This window comes from Natator depressus, chromosome 6 (genome assembly GCF_965152275.1).
Source record: "Natator depressus isolate rNatDep1 chromosome 6, rNatDep2.hap1, whole genome shotgun sequence".
In the NCBI taxonomy this organism is placed as follows: domain Eukaryota; kingdom Metazoa; phylum Chordata; order Testudines; family Cheloniidae; genus Natator; species Natator depressus.
Window position 1 is genome coordinate 85,874,498 of NC_134239.1, and position 16,780 is coordinate 85,891,277.

At 37.9% G+C, this 16,780-nt stretch overlaps 1 protein-coding gene across 1 annotated transcript in view; it reads left to right on the forward strand.

Annotated features, from left to right (window-relative positions):
• Positions 1-16,780, forward strand: part of BRMS1L (BRMS1 like transcriptional repressor) — a 48,674-nt gene that overhangs the window by 25,368 nt on the left and 6,526 nt on the right. The window contains exons 4-9 of the mRNA XM_074955876.1: positions 1,797-1,876; positions 6,739-6,835; positions 8,170-8,253; positions 12,246-12,310; positions 14,370-14,409; positions 15,820-15,946. Coding sequence (XP_074811977.1) covers positions 1,797-1,876; positions 6,739-6,835; positions 8,170-8,253; positions 12,246-12,310; positions 14,370-14,409; positions 15,820-15,946 — 493 coding nt within the window. The remainder of the gene's footprint in view (positions 1-1,796; positions 1,877-6,738; positions 6,836-8,169; positions 8,254-12,245; positions 12,311-14,369; positions 14,410-15,819; positions 15,947-16,780) is intronic.

Consider the following 16,780-nt stretch of genomic DNA (forward strand, 5'->3'; position numbering starts at 1 on the left):
TTATAGTAACACTATTTCTTAAACTCTAAATTTAATATCTAAAACTGTTACCCATACTATATTCTCATTACCCAAAAGTGAGTTGAAAAGATGTTTTGTTGGTAAATAGTTCACTGATCATGAGAAGATAATTTTAAGAAACATAATGATTTGTCTTCTAACATCTTAACTCGTCAGTGTTAGATGGGGATATAATTCAGTGATAGAAATTGTTCATTCTAGGTCTCTTATTGCTAGATTAAGATGTTAATCTGACATTATCTGTTGTGTAGGGAGGGTTGGAGAAGCAGGCTGCAAGAGTTTTTAGAAGCTAATATTTGCTGACACAGTAAGGAATTTTTTTTTAAAAATAAAAGTGGTTATTCAAATCAGCGTGTAAAATGCCCTTTTAATTTTTAAAAGTGACTCTTTTTCTTGGGAGTAGAGAAATTGCTAATTTGTACTCATTAATTGGGGAAGTGCTTTGTGAAAGACCAGCTGAATTTGCAAACAAATGTACTGGCATAAGACAGTTTTTACTTCTATTTTAACTATTCAGACCCCTTAATTGAAAACTTATATGAGCAGAAATAGATGCAAATAGAATTTGAGGTTACAGAGAATTCAGTGATTTTTGAAAACCACAAGAGACTATCCAGGAGATTCAAGTTCTCCATTTAGAGAAGAGATACAACATGGACCACTAATAGGAATTGAAGAGCACTTCAGTTCCCATGCTTTTCAAGCAAGAAGCTTGTCCTCCTAGGTCACATAGGTGAACACAAGAATAGCCATCCTGGGTTGGACCATTGGTCCATCTAGCCCAGTAACCTGTCTTCCTATAGTGACTGCTGCCAGATGCTTCAGAGGGAATGAACAGAGCAGGGCAATTTCTCAGGTGATCCATCCCCTGTTGTCCAGTTCCATTTCTGGCAGTCAGCAGTTTAGGGAGCATGGTGTTTGTCCCTGACTATCTTGGCTAATAGCCATTGATGGAGCGATCCACCATGAATTTATCTAATTCTTTTTTGGACCCCGTTATACTTTAAGCATGGTATGTTGTGAAGGCCAAAGATTGAATTGGCCTATCTCATAAGATTGCCCACAAGACTGGTGGTTCTGGTGGCTTGTGATGTGGCCCCTGTCTCTTGACAACAGCCTAGAGACCACCAAACGGATAGAAAACCCAAGAATTACTGACTTTGGCTGGGTACATTTTGCCCTCTTCTCCTGCCTTATTAATTACTGTATTATTGTTAGCCTCCCATTCATTACTATTAAACATAATACTGAAGTAGCACTTAGAGACCTCAGCCAGGTTGTGGCCTCATTATGTTAGTGCACTGCATGCACATACATGTGCTTTTTTTTTTTTTTTTTTTTTTTTTTAAATATTGCGCTCTCTGCTTGAAATGGTCTTCCTCCAATGCACCAAGTTATCTCAGCCAGAAGTGGCAAAGCTGTAACATAGTAAGTCTATCTTGTGTTGCACTGACAGAATTTTATGGGATACATTAGTTTCTTTTCCACCTATATTGCCAGCAAGATAAACTTTTAGTCTGCATAAATACAGAAGTGAACAAAATTGAGAACAATTTTCTCTGCAGCCTCTTGAGTTCAGTCAGTTATTTTTCCATACAAGTTTTATACTCTGTGTACTGTCTGAACACTGTCAATATGTAAAATAGGTTTTGGGGTTTTTTTTGCATATGTGCATTACTCTAGGACTAACAATAGTGATCTTAACAGATAATTTTGAAATCCGTTACTCCTATTTTTTTAAAAAAGTAATAACGCTGTAATTTGTCTGGTTGCAGGTATCTATAGAGAGCTCTGTTTAGAGTCTGTAAAGAACAAATATGAATGTGAAATTCAAGCTTCTCGCCAACACTGTGAGGTATTGTCAGTTTATTTAAACGGGTGGCTAATCAAGTCTGTCCTTAATGGGTGTGCAACAGTTTCCAAGATCGGTACATTTTAAGTTTGTAGTTTTGCTATAACTTCAATATTTTGATGTATTTCTTTTGAAATGATAAAGAAAGTTACAGCCTTAACAACTTAAAGAAATGAGACCTCAGCTAGGTGTCAGTTTGGTTTACATAAACAATATTAATCTTACCTTCATTAACAGGGCCTGTCTAAGATTGAAAAGACCTCCAATCATTTTTGGAATCTTTTTATATACTAGGCATCCGAGAAAATAGTTAGTGGTATTCTGCCATAAATAGAGTAGTCACATTTTGCAATAATTATATATTTAAAAGCAGCTTATGGGAAGAAAATAATGTCACTATTCAAAAATTGGTACAGTACTAGAGAAATAGACATCTGTTTCTATTTCAGTAGAATCTCTGATCATTTCAGCAATAGATAGAAAAGTATTTGCGTAGACCAAGTTGTAAAATAATTAATTCTATTGATCCTTGTTCAGGTGGAAAAAAGTATCAAAACCTTTAAACCCAGAGATAGAAATTCTGCTTGTAAAAACAAAAGCTTCTTTCTGTGAGCGCATATAATATTTGAAATGTCTGGACTAATATGGATCCTCATATTTGGATACTATAGCGTGTTTACCTGGATGTAAATTGTCACAGCCTGATCTCGTCCATCTCTGAATAGACATCAGTCTACTGAGATTGAATCCCATGTGCTTCTAAGCTTCCTGGGTCTAGATAGTGACTGATCACTGCTCCGAGCTCTGTATCTCTGAAGCATACTCCCTCATGTCTGCCACCATTCTTGAGCAGTGGGACCCTCAGTCTTGCTGCCTACACTCCAAACCTAGTGCCTTAGCCCTCCTGACCCTCCAGTTGTTAGACAAGTCTTTGTTTCCTCCCCCCACACCTAGCTATAGGTGCTCCAATTTCCTTGTTATACCCTTCAGGGATAACATGGCAGTAAAGCACAGGTTTAGCAAAGAAATCTGACACGCTTCACCTAAATCACAGGAGTTACAAACCCATTGAAAACAAATTCCCAAATCCAGTCCCCTTCAGTGTCCTTGCCACCCCTGAGAGCCCTGCCTTTGGTTAATCCAGGCCTGTCCTAAAGCACTCAATATGCATGCAGTGCGCTTGCACAAGGCCCCCATCTCAGTCGTGGCCCCAGTCACCGGATGGGTAGTGTTATGATGTGGTGCACAGGGTCGCAAATTTGACCTGCTCCATGGAGTGCGGGGTGGGTGATGATAGTGAGCAGAGCTGCTGGAATTGGGCAGAGCCTCCCTAGCCTGGGATGGGAGCGGAGCGCTGAGCTGGGAGGACACTGGTGAGTGGCTGGGGAGGTCCTGGTGAGGGGTTGGGGGTGAGTTGGTGACCGGTTGTTAGATGAGTGGGAGTGTTTGCCGGGGGGGCTGCAGGGTGAGTGGCAATGAGTGGCAGATGTTGGGAGCTGTGACAGGAATGGGGGATGTTGGGGACCAAGATGTTGGGGGATGTAGGTGGAGCTGCAATGAGTAGGATGTATGTCACGGATGTTGGGATGTGTGTGGGGGCTCTCAGGATAAGTGGGGGCTGGTGGAGGATTCTAGGGGGATGGCTACTCATGCATTCCCAGAATATCAGCGTTTCCAGTACTTCCCAGAATGTTGTGGGTCTGTCCCAGCTGGCATGACCACAGGCTGCACAAGGGGAAGGGGACATTTCTAAGAACGTGCTGCTCTGCCCCCACCGGCAGGAGCTTAAATGCACTGTAGGTTATTAACATTAACCGACATAAGTCCTTAACCTCTTTCATTCACCGATATAGAAATTACAATAGAAAGTTGTGAAACAGACTTATCGTGTTCACATACATTTAACCACCATTTGGAATTATAAGTATTTTGTATAATTAAAAGTGATAGTAAAGATAACTTTTTTCCTTTTCTAAGAGATTTTATCTACATCTTGGCAATTTATCCTTAATAAGGACTGTAGCAAACATCTTGGTGATTTCTTCTTGAATTTCCAAAGCCTCCAACTTTTCTTGTATTTCCTTCATATTTTTTTCTGGTTCATCTGTTTTTTCTTTACATTTTGGATATCTTTGACAACAGGGAGTCTGATATAGTCTCATAAATCAAATCAGGCAATCCAAGCCTTTATATTACAGAAGAGATGAACTCCACTGAAATTTTAGGTACAGCTGTAGAAACTGATCGTTTGGTACCAGATAATTTCTCAGCCAACTGAACCGCCTCAAGTGCTATTGTAGATAAAGGAGAACATGACTAGTGAGTGTTTCCTCTTTGTTAATGACTCCTAGAAGGACTGAGATTTCAGATACTGTTTTAAATGTCTTTAAAAGTCTAATTGCTATATCCAAGCAGTTTATAATTATTGTGTCAAATATGTACTATTCTGTAAATAAAATCCATGGTATGACCTTTAAATAAATTAACTTAAAAAAACTTTAAAGCCAGCAACCTTGAGGGATGGGGAAGCAGCTGAAGTATTTGTTGGATTATGTAGAGAATCCAGGGTTGTGTATGTATCTGCTTCTGTTTGTCGATGAAGGAAGGGGATAGTATAATATCTATAACTAAAGATAAGCCATTAATATATTTGGAACCAAATGGTGATAAAGTTTTTATATCCCCTTTGAAAAATGCTAATTAAATTACAATGTTTTAAACTATTGTATGATTATGTCACTGCAGATTTAGGACTGTTTTATTTAGTTCAACACGTTTAAATCTAGGTTGCATTATTCTGGACACAAAATATTTCTATTGTAGCAGTCATTTTTTCATTTGCACACAAAATACAGAGGACAATTGTTACTACAATTCTATAAGAGAATCTAGCTGTTACTAGTACTTCAGTTAACAAATATTAAGGGTGGATTTGATTTAAATCATGATTTAAATCACTAGTCAGGAAGACTCAATTTAATCATGGTTTTCTACATAAAAGTACATTCTTGTACATATTCTTCACAACTCAGATGTAGGTTTCATTTTTAGAAGGTACACACTATACATTTTTAAATTGTTGGTTTTTTTTTAAACTTTTCAGATTAGTTTTACAGCTATATCAGAAAATGAATGATTTTTGGTTATTTCATTTACCAAAGATAATTGAAGCAGATAGTTCACCTCCCAATGACTTCATAAATATTTCCATTTCAACAGGTTAATCATTAATATTTGGAAGATTTTCTTGCCATGCTGTATTAGGAGGAGAACATCACCAGACAGACATTTAAATTGTTTTATTTAACTAAAACAACGTTATGTATTCTGGATTTTTTTCTTCAACAGCAAACATATAATATTTTAACAAAACAAGCATATGGTCCTCGCTTCTCACATTATCTTCAGACTTCTTCTCCTTGTCCAGATCTATTCCACCCCCAACAATCTTCTATTCATTGAACTTTTTGAAACTTTGGACTTTTAGAGAGAGGTAAGGGATTGACTCTATGTACACAAATTTGCAGAGGGACAATAGAGTTGAGGTCTGTTATTTCCTCACCTCTTTTATTTATTTAAAACATTTTTGCTGTTTAACAAGCATGTTACCTCTGGAGACACAAATCCACAGTTTGAGTACAGCAAAACTAAGCATCTCTGATAGTGCTCAGTCTAGAAGATACCCAGTCCCATTGTGTAGATAGAAAAATTAACCTAAATAATCTATACAGAAGCCTGTGGACCCTAATAAGTTTGGGTCCCTAATCCATGAACTATTGGAACTCATTACAAAACTTTTCTTAAACATTACATGAATATATTGTCTCCTACTATAGAATTAGAATTTGTAATCCCTATTCCATGATGAGATATCTTTGAGCTATAATATATCTTTATCTTTAGATAAAATGCTTTTTGAGGAAAAAATCTATCAAAAAAATCTGATTTTTTTTTTAAATCATTGATTTTTATCCACCCTGCAAAGATTAGACCTTGCTGAAAAATGGGGACGTTTTAATAAAACTTAATTATTTTTTCCCAAAATCTTAAAAAACTTACAAATTTGGAAAACTTGACCAGGTCTAAATAGACAGTTGAATCTGCACACCACTACAGAGTACATTCTGAATATGAAGTTCACAGTGAATTTGGTTGGAGATAGGATACCGGACTATATTGACCATGTATTTGATCCAGTCTGGTATTTCCTGTGTTCCTGGATGTGACTTTATATGACTGAAGGAGTGGGCAAGTCTTGACCAATGCACACGATACACGTCCTTGACCCACACCCAAAGCTCCTCCAATTTGGTAAGAACTACCATTCATTCAGGTTTATTCTTCATTATCCTGACCTAATCAATAGACTCTTTCCGGTGCTCCTTGTGTTCCATTTTTGCTTTAGATCTACTTCATATCTTGAGAAGAGCATGAGTGATGGGTGGACCATCTTCTCTATTTTCCATTGTGAGTCTTTCATCAGACAGTCATGAGGGGAGATAATGTCCAACTAGAGAACATTCTGGTGGAGATCTAGCTGCTTTCTTTACATCTCCTTCTTATTATGGTCCCACTCAAATCCTCAGCACATGCACCCATATTTGATATCTGTATATCTTGCATCCACATGAAATATCTGGAATAAGTGTAAGCTTTAAGGGGCTGGGACATCACACTGAAAAAGCAGGTGGATGAGGGACTCGGAATCAGGTTCAAAATGTGGCTTATGTTTCAAGGCTGTATCTAAATGCATAAGAAGCTACTTTTATCATGTTGCACCTGAGCTTCTAAACTAGTCGATGTCAAGTGCATTTAGTTGATAAACATGCATGAGTGCATGTTATTATTTCTTGCTTTTGTTTCAGAGTGAGAAGCTCTTGTTGTATGATACTGTACAAAGTGAACTAGAAGAGAAGATCAGAAGATTAGAAGAAGACAGGCATAGCATTGACATTACCTCAGGTAAATAGGATTTGAAAGATTTTTAATGACTTGCTGTCACAATTCAGGGCAGCTGCATCTGTACTGTCCCTCCATGGACCATTAAGAACGCCCACTCTAGGCTCCTCAGCCATCACCTCTCTTGGGCAGAGACCCACATCTCTCTCTCCCTCCTGACTGGGTTTTTTCCCTTCTGCAGAGTTCCCTGTCTACACTATGATTTCCCCATCAATCCAGACTACCTAAGCAGGTCTCTTTCTCTGCTTTGCTTTCTCTACAAAGACTATGAGCAATTGTAATTGCCAGTAGTCACAATTTACCACACAGTCATTTATAAGCAATCACATTTATTCTTAAAGTGAAGGCATTACAGAGAAAACATTACAGAAAAGAAAAGAACTTGCACATATACCAATAAGCTTACCAGAAATCTCCCCCATCTCCAACCAGGGCTATGGTAGGAGTCAATCCTTCGTACCTCACAAAGGCATTTTTTCTGTGGTTACAAGTTCATAGCAGCCTTAGCTTAGAACTAGCACACCCATGAATAGGTTAGTCTTTTCTTTTATATCGATTGGGCCTTTGATCTTCGGGTTCCGGGAACAGGTAATCAGTAGACAATGGTCCCCTCTTCAGGATGTAATTTCAACAGGCTGGATTTTTGCATAACTGCAAGTGGGAAATTGTATTCATCTGTAGAGATTCCACAGGCAAACGCTTGATCCTGTTTGTCCCAAAAGTCCATTCTTGTCTGGTACATTGCTCAACATAGTCCTTTTGAAGTTCATAACGTGCCTGGGTTCACATCCCATCTCACTCACCCCCCTGCTCTCCCCCCGCCTGAAAAGTTACATGTAATCCTGACGTATAATAATACATACCTTTGCATTTAATACAATGGACTCCAAAGATAGTTAAATTTGATTCAATAAGGCTGTTCAGGGATATTGCAGAAAATTGTCATGTCTGTCATCTGGTAGCTAACTGTTGGGTCAATTATATGCAAGTGCTGCATCTATAGAGCCTTTCATCAGATTGTGGAATGCTGTTAATTGTATTTTAGACTTTATTCTAAGCCTCAGTGAACTTAAAGTAGATACAATCTGCTGTCAGAGCTGATGTCACCATGCCTTGTCTGCTATGGTGAAAATCTGTTAATTTTATCTGTCTGCCAAAATTAAAGGCCTACAAAATATAGGCACGTTAAAATGTGACAATTGCCATTCTTCTCTCAAAGAGCATATATCAAGAAAATCTGATTTATATCATTGTCAGACAATTTTTTTTTTTACTGTAAAAGAGTTAAACATCAAATTAATGAATGTAATTGTGGCATTCTTATTATGCTTTTTCAGAGTTATGGAATGATGAACTACAGTCCAGGAAAAAAAGGAAGGATCCATTTAGTCCAGATAAAAAGAAACCTGTTGTCATATCAGATATCCTTTTTCTATCGTTCTTGTCTGTGCAACATTTTGTTTTTTATAGCCTTCTTACCACATGTTCTCCTGTTACATTGTCTGCTAAAGCAATAATATATTTTTTTACTATATTTAGGAAGTCTTAACAGGCTTGCAAATCCTTGCCATGTAAATATCAGTAACAAACCATTTACAACAGCAAACTTTTGTTTAGAGGGACATTATCCAGTTATATAGTTGTCATATCCCTGTATTTAACAAATTCCTACCATATCAGAGTGAGCATGATTACAAATTCCATGACATGTCACTTCCAGTGATTTTTATTAAATACAGTGAAATCTCTGAATACACATTTAACAGACCAAGCATGTATATCAAATGTTAATATTTCAAAAGAATTGGACAGGTGTGCTGGGTTTTTTGCAGGTGACTGTATCTTTTCTGAGTATTGAATAAATGGTAATCAAATATGCAAGTATTTGTCCTTTGTCTATTTTTTGGGTACATAATTGGTGTATTAGTTTTTCCATAACAATCTCTGATCTCCTAGTAGCTGCTAGGCTGCTGATAGCCTCTCATTGAAAAAGAAAGATAGCTCAACTCTAGAGGAATGCTTAATAAATACTTTTTTACTGCTGTTCTTGGCAGACAGATTTTGTTCTAATTGTGGTGGCGGAAATCTAGTTGAAAGGTCACCTTCTGAGATCTTGAAAATCCAGATTAAGATCACTGTTTTCAAAATACTAGTTTCATTGTCGAGTAATTGCAAAAGTGACTGGTTTTTAATTCCATCTAATTTTCCACTTCCAGAATAGAAGTGATTGAATTCTTGCACATCACCTAGGTTTCTGCTGTGACTTTGTTTCAATACACTGATCCATGGCATCAGTTCCAAGCAGCAAAAACAGAGGAAGGAAGTTGTTACATAGTAGCAATCATAACAGTGAGAGTAACACAGGCCAAAAAGAGGAAAAGCATTTTCTAAACATGCTTACAGAACAATTTGGGAGTGAAGGGAGAGGACTCAAGGGAAGATTTAAGGGAAAGTAAGCGAGAAGGCACAGAGAATACTCTAAATTAGATAAAATTTGGAAACTAATTCTACTGGCCATTGACAGTAATCTTGTAAAATAAGAGGGATTTAATCCCAAATTCTAGTCTTTTAAAAACTCTGCCTAAACTTTTTCTGGTAAGATAGCAAAGCATTTTTTTATATGTCTAGTAAGTAGTGCTATTAGTTTGCAATCTTTAATTTAAAAAACATACAGTTCCATGCACATTCTATGCAAGATGATGTGACAATGGATACATCATCTCCAAGAAATGGAGAACCATTTTTCTGATAATGTTAAGTCACTAAAGTCCATGGTTGATATGCTTCAGAAGTTTAAGAAATTGATAAATTTGAATGAAAATGATAGCTTCCTAGGATGCAAGGATAAGTAAGGAGTTAAAAGCATAAGGATGGCATGATACAAGGCTCAGGAGATGGAGGATGAAACGAATGATTCTGGAGGACGGCTTTGGAGATGTAGGTAAAAGGAAGATGAAGTGAATGTAGGTGGAGTTGTAGTTGGTGTTTTGAAGGTGAAGATTAGAAACTTGAATTTGTAAATAGTAGAGAAGCAATTTGAAGACTGACATGATCAATAGTAGTATTTTTGGGGGGCTGAAAAGTAGTCCTGTCAGAAGCAGGAAAACTAGAGAAAGAGGTTGCAGTAATTGAGGTAAAATGACCAACATCTGGACTTTGTTTTAGAAGTAGAAGGTTGGGATTTTTGTGGAGATGTCAGAGGTGGAACCTTCAGAGGCAAAGATTTGTATTTGCTTTGTACAGTGCCAAACACACTTCTAGTTCCAGTGACATAAAATGACAGAATTTGGCAGTCGGGGGAGAGAGAAGGCTTAATATGACATTGCGGTTGAGTTTGGATGATGATAGAATGTTCAACTGTGGAGTAAAAATGGGGTAAAACTTGGACAAAAGATGCCCCTCTCCAGGTAACTTTTTGAAGGGGAGTTACACTATGCAGAAAGTAACTTACTTGTTGACCTTTTCTTGTACTATGTTCTGTAGCTTGTGCAATTTAACTCCATATCTTGAGTGTTCTTTACCTTGTTTACTGACTGCGGTCTAATTCTTAAGGCTTAAGAGCCCTCTGTTTTATCAGTTTTTGATTGCATATTTTAAATTCCAGAGGTCAGGATTGCTAATGTTTGCAGGCTTTAGGTTAATAAAGAATAAGGACAAGATTCAAAAGCAGTGAATTCATAATTTTGTCACAGTTTACAGCTGATGTCCAATGCAAGTGAGAGGCTCAAAGGAGCCAGCTTCCAGAAGTAAACACAAAACCCAGGAGATGATTGGTAGACCCTCTTAGCCTGGAGGAATGGGAGAAGGTCTAATGTCTTTGCACTACCCTTCAGATGCACCCTCACTTCCCCCTTGCAGGGGAGGATGAGAGAATTCAAAGGTGGGCTGAATCCTAGGAGTTAGGCCTAAGGGAATCAACCCTAAATATTTTTTTTAGCATGGAGGCCATTTAACATCACATCAGACTCAAAACGCATGATATTTGAGGTATTTAGGTCCCTCTATTAAAATTAAAAGCAAAGTGAAGTTAAAGTTGTGGCTTTCTTTTTTAAAGTCTCTTGCTGTCTGTTTCATTCTGCATGTCTCTAATTGGGACACACCACATCAAGACTACTGTTTTATTGGAATATTTCCCAGAAAGATGACCTGTCGTAATGACAGTGCATAGTAATAAATGTTACTCAGTTAGGATGACATTATCATAAATTCAGCTTACTGGAGATGCTTTTAGCTAGTGCCAGAAATTTAAGTGGTGGTTATTCAGTTGTTTGGATGTAACGCTATCATCTGGTCTTCTAATACAGGAATTACTAAAAGAAATTAGGGGGTATAAATTTCCAAGTATTCATGCGCAGGATGGCTGTGTGCTAGAGGTGTCAAGCCGAGTAGATTCAAATTACAAGATACACTGGCAGTTCTTTCTTATTTTTATAGACAGAGAGAGATCCATGTTAATTTGCTGTCTGGTGCTTATTTCTTAAAGTTTAGTTAAATTTGTCTAACACAATATGTAATGCATATTGGAATTTCTCAGTCTTTCAGTAAGTTACAGTACATAGTCTTTGAACTTGATTTGACTTGAATGAGAACTACAAAATAAAGGTTTTTTTAAAAGTGTTAATTAGTAATGAATGTTTAATTTCAACAACTTAAACTTTTTCTTCCAGTTTCTCAAACTGTTTCAAAACTAAGGTGTTTTTTAAAGTCAGGGCGATTTAACTTTAAACGTTCATAATTTATCCACTTTTTCAAACTTGCCTTGTGTTATAGAACTTGCTGGGGCTGAAAAAACAAGACAGATCTGAAGACTATTGTAAAGTAGTGTGTATAAAATTCTGTTTTGTATTTGTGTGTATTGTAGTAATTAACAACTTATGGTACAGAGTTGATATTTTAAGGTAGAGCTTTCAAACCTTTTTAACTCAGTATTTCCAGTCTTTCAGATACTTGATTTCTCAATCTTAACATTTTTTCTATGTAATAGTATATGATTTAGAATCACTAAGAAACTGCACTGGAGATGTTAATTTAGATGCTTGCTTTCAGTATTGTAGAAAAATAAGCTGCCAGGATTGATTTATTCTGTTTGGAGTACAAGAAACAAGGATTGTTTTGGTGTCTGTCAAGTACAGAATGGGTATGTAATGTCTGTTGTAGACTTGTATCCCTGTGGTGTGCTGCAATAACAACCTTAATGTAATTGTAAATATGATAGCTTCTAGGAAACTTAAGTGACACTTGTACACTGTGTCTCTCTCTCTCGACCTAATTTTTGCAGTGCTCTTTCACTTCATTTGGAATTCTGTGTGTGGAGCAGTTGCAGAATAGAGTCACTAAGTCACTTCAAATTATGAAGATTGTAGACCTTTTATGCTAATTTCACTGTTAAAAGTGATTCCCTTAACTTTTCAACGTCCCTATATAGTTTATATGTTACAAGACCTCGATATACTTGAAGATTGGACAACAATAAGGAAGGTATGATTGGAGGATGAATGTCAAAAGCATTGTTTTGTTGCCCTGTTCTCATACATTTTACAGATATGTAGGTAAGCTTCCATTAAAATAATCGAGAGCATAAATATTGCTAAATAGTATTTTTGCAATGAAGTCTGATAGTTATGGCATGGGAATAGAGTGATGTGCATTCTAAACTTAGCTCTGATACTGAGTAGTCTTACCTTGGCTATGTCTCTTAGGGTACGTCTTCACAGCAAAGAACAGGGTGGGATCGGGAACGGAGAACCCTGCAGCAGGGAGTCTCATATCCTGGGTCAACTGACTTGGGCTCGGGGGCTCTCTGTAGGGGGCTAAAAATAGCAGTGTAGACATTTTTGCTTGGGCTGGCGCCTGGGTTCTGAGACCCACCCCTCCTTGCTGGGTTTCAGAGCCCAGGCACCAGCCCAAGTGGGAACATCTAAACTGCCATGTTTAGCCCGACACTGTGAGCCCAAGTCAGCTGACCTGCAGCAGCGAGTCTCAGAACCCAGGGTGGGTATGCGTCATCGTTGCAGTGTAGGCATACCCTTAGCCTTTTCACCTCAGTTCCTTATCTGTAAAATGGGGAATGCCATAGTGAAGGCCTGGCTTACTCTACAACAAGCTGGACCTAAATTCTGTTTTACTCTGGTACAGTATGCTGGAAAATCTGCAGCAGCTTCTTTAAAAATTTCAAAAACATTTTATAATTGTGAAAATGAATGAAAGTAAATTCAGTTTATTTTGCTCTGTCGCCACATATTTCATCATGCCATAGATGTTGGTCAGGTGGTGTGGCAGTTGGGACTCTAGGCAGGAGTCTAACCCAGTGGTTTTCCGCCTGCAGCCTGTGGGCTGCTTGCGGCCCAATCAGCACAGAGCTGAAGCCCATGTGACATCCTCAGGGCATAGAGGTAGTATTGGATGCGGCCCACATAACGCATTGTGGGCCCCACATATGGCCCACAGTGGTAAATAGATTGAGAACCACTTGTCTAACCTGACTGTACTTCCCCAGTGGCTAGAAAACCTCCTTCCTGCCATAATGTCCTGGGACCTAATAAAACCTAGAACCAGCTAGTCACGAGGCCATATAAGCAGTATTTCCCATCTTGTAGAACCCCAAACTAGTTCAAGGGGAAGTGGGCTAGAGGAGAGAATCGGGACAGGGACACCTTCATGACATTGGAACCACCTCACTTCCTAACTGTAAAATATTCCCTAGACTGCACATAAAACTGGATGGCTACTTGAAAGCCAACCTGTCGTCTTCCTCTTCTGTGGCACCAGAGGAGGGGAAGCAAAATAGAAAAATATACAGCTGTGAAATATACAGAAAAGACACTGAAGGTGGGTGTGGGTAGGAGATAAACATGTGCAAGAAGGTGAACAAATCAGAAATGTCCACTGTGCTCCTGAATGGTACAAGGGAACATGGGCAAATCCATCACAATTGAGGGTCCAACACATAAAGTTGGAAATTGCTTTGCTTGACCTACAGCAGGAATTATGCCGAACAAATATCAGACCATAGACACAATTTCACCCTAGTAGCTCTTAAGTATGGCCGAGAGAAAATAAAGCTGATTATTATACACACAACTGTAGAATGTACTTGGATACAACTGTGAGCTAGGCAGAGGCTTGTTTCTATAGCTTTTTGAATGAGCTTTTCATTTTCCAAAGTCTTTATCTGGCAGCTATTGATTCGTGCAATCTTTGGTTTGGTTGGCAACCTGCAGAGTGACGTAACACCAGCTATAAAATATTGTATAAAGAATTGCTCCTGATTTATTTAAAATCAAAGCCCATTAAAGCAGATAATGGATTGGTTTCTCTGCATGCTTTTATTCAGCTAATCGGTGGTGTTCAATGTTATAAAATACTTTGATTTTTTTTTTTTTTTTTTTTTTTAGAACAAGCATTTAAACATGTATATGTAAATGCTAATATATTAAAGAGCTGCAGTGCAATAAAACTTTCCTTAAGGCATTTTTAAATAAATATTCAACAAGTAAGCTCTCTTAACTTTCTCGTTTTTCCTTTTTTGTACTTCAAGGCAATGGCTACGCTGGGGCCACACAGAGTAAAGTCGGAACGTAAGTCATAAAAACCTCACTGCTTAATACATTCTGGTTTCATAAAACAAAACTCATTAAGCACAACAGCATAGATTTTATCTAGATAGAACAGAGATTTGTCAGACACAACAGGGACTGCAGTGGTTGAGGAGGAGAAAAGAAACCAGAGAGTTTTAAGGGTATGTCTGCACTTCAAAAAGAAAAAACAAACATGGCAGTGAGTCTTAGAGCTCTGGTCAGCTGACTCAGGTTTGGTCTGGGTCCTAGTCTCTGAGACCCAGTGAGTGGCATGGATCTCAGTGCCCAGGCTTCAGCCTGAGTGGGAACATCTGCACTGCTGTTTTTAGCACTGCTACACAAGCCCTCATTAGTTGATCTGGGCTCTGAGACTCACTGCTGTGTGTGTCTTTGTGTTTGCTGCAGTGTAGACATACCCTAAGCTGCTTCCTAGCTCTCAGGCCTTGGTTGAGGCACTGTTGTGCTCTGTGCTTTTCAATAGGGTTGCTCTCTCCACTGACAGACTGACTTTCTTACATATATTTGATGAAATAGTTATTTTCATTATAGTCTCAGTATCTTCTAAATGGTGCAATGTTTTTAAAATCAAGGTTAATATTTAAATGGTGGAAGAATACCAGAAGAAGGAGTAGACCCATAGAGAAATGGCTTGGATTGGCTTGATACATGTCAGTGCAGCATATTAATGCTTTTTCTCTAGCTTCTGCCTCCCCCAGCAGAGCTTCGGGTCGTGTTTTGAGAGCGTCTCCATTTCACTATGCTCTGCTACTCTGAGTCAGTGAAGAGCAACTTGGGGGAGAGAAAAGGGACAATGTTTGGATACCAAGGTGATATTCACCTTAGATGCCCAAGTTAGGCAGAAAGGGAAATGAGGAGGAAGTGGTTGGGGAACAAGAGAAGAGGAAGCAAGTAGGTGTTGCTTTTTTTAGTGACAAATTTCTGTTGGAGTATTGTGGTTAATGACATAGTACACTGACACAATTGTATTGGGGAGGAGGAGAGTTGAGGGGTGGGGGGGGGGAGAAGAGGAAGAAATCTGATCAGTGGTTGATACTTAGACTTGCCCCATATACCACAGTTACCATGGTATTTGCAAACTTTCACATTATTGATATAGGAATACTGCAGATACTGTGGTCAATGTTAATTTTACCTGAAAATGGAAATTGAGTTTTTAATGGACCCCACTACATAAGGAGATAAAAGAAAAAAGCATCTCTTCTCTTAACTATCTTAGATTTTAGTTTGATTGTTGCCTAAAGTAGCAATGCCCCCCCTCCCTTTTTTTAATAACTAAACACTTAGCATATATGCATGTGCTGATGTAGCTAAGTATTTGAAAATAAGTTTATAAACCTGACTGTAATATCTGTATGGTCAGTGATTAAATATTTCTGTTGATCATTTTAGTGCCTGTCAAATTAGAAAAGCATCTGCACAGTGCTAGGTCTGAAGAAGGAAGACTATATTATGATGGAGAGTGGTATGGACGTGGACAGACAATATGTATTGATAAGAAAGATGAGTGCCCTACAAGGTAAAGGACATTATAGCCTACTCCCATTTACAATAGCATACATTGTACAATTGTATACAGTGATTGAAAAACCCAGCCTTACAATTTCAGTCAGCTGTAGCCATGTCAGTTACTTATCGGTATTTTCTATCTTAAAAGATAACCAGCTACTGTCTTCTAGATATCTATTTTTACCTTCCTCCAGCATAAGTACCAAATGACGTAAGTGTAGGGGCTTAGTTATCTTAATATTAAAATACTTAAAATTTGACAGCTGATGTATATGTCTGAAATAATAGCCTAAAACTAGGGCTGTCAATTAATCGCAGTTAATTCATGTGATTAACTCAAATTAATCGTGATTAAAAAAATTAACCTTGATTAATTCACTTATAACAATAGAATACCAATTTAAATTTATTAAATGTAAAGTCCTTCACTTAAGAAGGGAAAAGCAAATGCATAAATTTAAAATGGGGAATAACTGGCTAGGCAATAGTACTGTAGAAAAGGATCTGGGAGTTATAGTGGATCACAAATTGAATATGAGTAAAAAATGTTATGCGGTTGTGAAAAAGACTAATATCATTCTGGGGTATATTAACAGGAGTGTCGTATGTAAGACATGGGAGGTAATTGTCCAACTTTACTCAGTACTGAGCCCTCAGCTAGAGTACTGAGTCCACTACTGAATGTCACCCTTTAAGAAAGATGTGGACAAACTGGGGGGAATCCAAAGGAGAGCAAGAAAAATGAAAAAAGGTTTAGAAAATGTGACATATGAGGAAAAGTTTTTAAAAAACTGGGCATGTTTAGTCTTGAGACCTGATGATAGTCTTCATATATGTAGAAAGG